Source organism: Lonchura striata (genome assembly GCF_046129695.1).
Source record: "Lonchura striata isolate bLonStr1 chromosome 14 unlocalized genomic scaffold, bLonStr1.mat SUPER_14_unloc_1, whole genome shotgun sequence".
NCBI classification, from domain to species: domain Eukaryota; kingdom Metazoa; phylum Chordata; class Aves; order Passeriformes; family Estrildidae; genus Lonchura; species Lonchura striata.
The window spans coordinates 161,064-166,497 of NW_027461074.1; the positions used below are offsets into that span (position 1 = coordinate 161,064).

The 5,434-nt window shown below is 53.4% G+C and overlaps 1 protein-coding gene across 1 annotated transcript; it reads left to right on the forward strand.

Annotated features, from left to right (window-relative positions):
• Positions 1 to 886: 886 nt before the first annotated feature.
• On the forward strand, positions 887 to 1,885 carry LOC144248387 (olfactory receptor 14J1-like). The gene has a single exon (XM_077790549.1). It carries the CDS (start codon positions 887 to 889, stop codon positions 1,817 to 1,819), a length of 933 nt encoding a protein of 310 aa, XP_077646675.1. The 3' UTR covers positions 1,820 to 1,885.
• Positions 1,886 to 5,434: the final 3,549 nt, after the last annotated feature.

Sequence of the window (5,434 nt, forward strand, 5' to 3'; positions counted from 1 at the left end):
AAAGGAATGTTTGAACATGTACAGAGACTCCAGAACTGTGACTTTGGGTGGTCAGTGTCTCTGCCGGGAGCCTCCCAAAGGGCCTTCAGCCACTCCTCAGCCCTGGGCAGCAGCAGCATCACCTCTGCAGGGCCCAGCAGGGCTCTCCTGAGCTGCCCTTGCCCAGCTGCACACAGAGCCTGCCCCAGCCAGGGCCCTGCACACAGGCAGGTTTCTGTAGGGCCGGGCCGAGGCCACACAGGGTGGGATGGGCTCTGTGAGCACTGGCAGGGACAAGGCACCTCTCAGGAGGGGATGTCCAGGCCCAGGGAGATGCTCAGGGAAGCAGAGGGGGCTGAACAGAGCAGTGCTGGGGGAACAAGCTCATGCGGCCCCTCACCTGCCCTCAGCCACAGGGAATCCTTTGCCTCTCACATCTCTCAGTGTAAAAATCTGAGTGCAGCAGGAATGCTGGGGATTTCTGACCTCAGAGAGCCATGAATGATGTGTGGGTAGGAAAACAATTCCTTAAACCAGCTCCTGCCATTCGTTAGACCTGGGAGTGCAGATGCTAGCAAGCTTTTCTGCAGTAAGAGAAACTTCCATGGAAAATCCTGAATATCCAGCCTTGTCCCTCTGCCACATGGCCACAAACCCACGGCAGTAGGGCAGGGATGGCTCCTTGAGTGCCCCCACACACAGCCCTGCCTGCTCCTGGCACACTCAGCCAGCACAACTGGAGCTCAGGCAGGGACCTGGGTGAAGGTTTTCCCAGAGCAGGAACGAGGGTGGGTGAGTCCCAGCAGGACAAGCTGCAGGGAATGGCCCAGGTTTGGCTCCAAGCAGCCTCTCCTGACTTGTCCCTGTCCTTTCTCCATGAACAGGTGCCCATGTGCAGCCAGAGCAAATGTCCAACAGCAGCTCCATCAGCCTCTTCCTCCTGCTGGCACTGGCAGACACGCGGCAGCTGCAGCTCCTGCACTTCTGCCTCTTCCTGGGCATCTCCCTGGCTGCCCTCCTGGGCAACGGCCTCATCATCAGCGCCGTAGCCTGCAGCCACCACCTGCACATGCCCATGTTCTTCTTCCTGCTCAACCTGGCCCTCAGCGACCTGGGCTCCATCTGCACCACTGTCCCCAAAGCCATGCACAATTCCCTCTGGGACACCACCACAATCTCCTACATAGGATGTGCCGCTCAGCTCTTTTTCCTTCTGATCTTCATCTCAGCAGAGTATTTCCTCCTGACCATCATGTGCTACGACCGCTACGTGTCCATCTGCAAACCCTTGCACTACGGGACCCTCCTGGGCAGCAGAGCTTGTGCCCACATGGCAGCAGCTGCCTGGGCCAGTGCCTTTCTCAATGCTCTGCTGCACACAGCCAATACATTTTCCCTGCCCCTGTGCCAGGGCAATGACCTGGACCAGTTCTTCTGTGAGGTTCCCCAGATCCTCAAGCTCTCCTGCTCCAAATCCTACCTCAGAGAACATTGGGTTCCTGTGGTTATTGTCAGTTTATCGTTGTGTTGTTTTCTGTTCATTGTTTTCTCCTATGTGCAGATCTTCAGGGCCGTGCTGAGGATCCCCTCAGAGCAGGGACGGCACAAAGCTTTTTCCACCTGCCTCCCTCAGCTGGCCGTGGTCTCTCTGTTCCTCAGCACTGCCACATTTGCCTACCTGAAGCCCCCCTCCATCTTCTCCCCATCCCTGGATCTGGCCCTGTCAGTTCTGTACTCGGTGGTGCCTCCAGCCCTGAACCCCCTCATCTACAGCCTGAGGAACCAGGAGCTCAAGGCTGCACTGTGGAGACTGATGACTGGATGCTTCCAGGGACATTAAACTCCTGGCCAATTTTTGCAAATCACTTGTAATAAAAGTCATCTTTGATACTTCTTGTTCTTTTCCATTTGGAGGTTCTTTTTCTTTGTTTTACATTTTAATGTTTTCCACAAAGAAATGTCATTGTTTGGGCCATTTCTCATTTTGTTCACCTCCACCTTCCCTGTGGCCACAGACTGTGTCAATTAGGGGCTGTGCTCTTGGCGGTTTTAAAGGAGCTAAATTATGTCCAATCAGAGTTTTCTGCAGAGATGCCCCTTTTGTTGCCTCCTCTGGAGCTGCAGCAGCAATGTCTCTGTGCAGAGCAGGGGGCAGTTCTGTGCTGGCACAGCCGCTCTGGTCCTGCTGGCCACATCATTCCTGATCCAGGCCAGGAGCCATTGGCCTTCTTGGCCACCTGGGCACACAGCTGGCTCATGTCCAGCCTGCTGTCCATCAGTCCCTGCAGGTCCCTTTCTGCCTGGCTGCTGTCCAGCCACTCTGTCCCCAGCCTGTAGCACTGCAAGTGTTGTTGTGGCCAAAGTGCAGGACCTGGCACTTGGACTTGTTAAACCTCACCTTGTTAGGTTTGGGCCCTGGATCCAGCCTGTCCAGGGCCCTGTGCAGAGCCGTCCTGCCCTCCAGCAGATCCACACTCACATCCAGCTTGGTGTCATCTGCAAAATTGTCCTTGGTTCCATGGGGCCCCAAAATGTGACAATGGACTCCTTGGTTCCATGGGGCGCCACAGTGTCACAATGTTCTCTTTGGTGCCGCAGTTTCACAGTGGCCCCTTGGTTCCATGGGGCCCCAGGGTGTCACAAAGGCCCCATGGTCACATGAGGTCCCACACTGTCACAGTGCTCTCTGTGCTTCCCCAAGTCCCCTCAGTGTCACAATGGACTCCTTGTTTCCACGAGGCCACACAGTGTCACAACAGCGCTCCAGATTCCTTGAGGCCCCAGAGTGTCACAGTGGCCCCTTGGTTACACAAGGTCCTGCATTGTCACAATGTCCCCTTGGTTCCATGAGGCCCTGCAGTGTCAGAAGGGCCCCTTGGTTCCACTGGGCCCTGGACTCTCCCAATGCTCTCCTTGGTTTGGCAGTGTCACAGGGGTGAAACCCCTTGGTCACACGAGGCCCTGCAGTGTCACAATGGCCTCTGTGGTTCCACCAGGACCCAGTGTCACAGGGACTCCCTGGTTCCATTTGGCCCCAGAGCACTCAATGGAGCCCTGGTTCTATGGGGCTGCACAGTGTCACCATGGTCCTCTTAGTTCCACGAGGCCCTGCAGTGTCACAATGGCCCCAGAGTGTCCCAATCATCATACAATGACAGAATCAAATAGGCTGGAAAAGACCTTTGAGATCATCAAGTCCAACCAATGCCCTAATACTGCCTTGTCACCCAGACCATGCCACTGAGTGCCACTGGAGAGGGACAGTGACTCTGCCACGTCCCCCCTGGCCTGCCCATTCTAATGCCCACTCACCCTTTCTGTGAAGAACTTCTTCCTCTTGTCCAGCCTAAACCTCCCCTGCTGCAGCTGAAGGCTGTCTTCTTGTCCTGCCCTCCAGCAGATCCACACTAACACCCAGCTTGGTGTCATCTCCAAATTTGGGGATGTTGGGCTCGATCCCCTCACCCAGATCACCAGTGAAGATGTTAAACAGGACTGGGCCCAACACAGATCCCTGGGGGACAGCAGCAGGGACTGGACACCAGCTGGGTGCAGCACCATCCCCACCCCTCTCTGGGCCCAGCCTCCAGCAAGCTCTTCCATCTCCCAGCCAGGAGGGAACCTGCCCAAGCCGTGGGCTGCTGCTTTTCCAGGGAATGCTGTCAGAAACAGTGTCCAAGGCTTTGCTGAAATCCAGATGGACACATCCACAGCCTTTCCCACATCCACAGGTGGGTCACCTGGTTATAAAAGGAGATCAGGTTGTTCAGGCAGGACCTGCCCCTCTTAAATCCACACTGGCTGGCTCTGACCCCTCGGCCATCCTGTGGGTGCCCTGTGGTGGCACTCAAGGTGATCTGTTCCCGGGCACCGAAGTCAGGCTGACAGGCCTGGAGTTCCCCAGATCCTCCTTCCAGCCCTTCTTGGGGATGGGCTCACACTGGCCCCTCCAGTGCTCTGGGACCTCCCTGGTGAGCCAGGACTGATGCTAAATGATGGGGAGCAGCTTGGGGAGCTCATCCACCAGCTCCCTCATTCTACTAGGATGGATTCCATCCCATCCCATGCACCTGTGAGCATCTGAGTGGCTCAGCAGGTCAGCAGCTGCTTCCTCCTGGATTACAGGGGCCTTTCCTTCTCTCTGTGCCCATCTGCTAGCTCAGGAGAAAACTTGTCCTGAGGACAACCTGTCCTAATATTGAAAGTTGAGACAAACATGATGTTAAGTAGGTCAGCCTTTTCCTTATCTTATTTTACTCTATTCTTTACTGCATCCAATGAAGAATAGAAATTCTCCTTCCCCATCCTTTTGCTATAAATTTTTTATAAAAACATTTTTTAGTATTTTATAGAAGCTGCTAGGTTAAGTTCTAATTGAGCTTTCACCTCTCAACCTGTCTTTTTGAATGACCTAATATCATCCTTAAACACTTTCTGAGTTACTGGTCCTTTTTTCCCTTGAGTTCCCACAAAAGCTCCGTGGGCAGTCAGGACAGTCATTTCTGTCACCAGTTCATCTTTTGCCACACTGGGACAGCTGCTGCTTCCCCCTTAAGATTACTTTACTGAAATGTGTCCATCCTCCCTGAATCCCTTTGTTTTTAAGGGCTGTTTCCCTTTAAAAAAATCAGTACGTGATTCAGAGCTCCTGAAATCAGCATCCTAAGTTCGGCCAAAGTCTGCTGTTCCTAATTCCAGTGTGGAAGTTTTGTTGCTGCCCCTCCTTCTGAAAACTTGATTATTTCATGGTCCCTGTGCCCCAGGCAGCCTCTGATCCCCACATCTGCCACCAGCCCTTCTCTGTTTGTGAACAGCGGGAGACAGAGCTTTCCTTGGGAGTGGAGTGTTACCAAAAATTCGGTAAAACAGAAACCTCCTTAACACCAGTGCAGCATTAAGAAGCAGCATTCTTTATTCAGCTGGATGCATGGGGGATAGCTCCTCCCAAAGCCAAGCATGCTGAGTACAGGAAAGTTTCTGTTCATTTTCTGTATTTTGCACACATATTCATTGATTGTCCTGGACTAAACACACATCTGATAATCATTTCCCCAAATCCATTAACATATTTCCGCTCCCCTTTACCCATGTGTTCTTCTGTCCTGGGAGTCTCTCTGGACCGGTCCCTGGTGGTCGTGGACCCCAATGTTCCCGTGGGCCTGGCTGAGCTGGCAGGACACTGAGGCTGGTAAACTTCCAGTTCCCCTTCTCCCACAATGGGCATTGTGTGGTTTCCATCGGCCTGGGGTTTTGGAGAACAAGCTCCAGGTGTCAGCTCACCTGGCGGAGACAATTTATCATCTGGTAACATGAGGTCACAGAGTGGGCTATGACATCACATGAGTGATCTATGACAGAATGGTCCATGACATCAGAGAGTGGTTTCTGTGAGGTCATCAAGGAGTTATGACATCATAGGCCATCTTTGTGACATCACAGATCAATATTTGACATC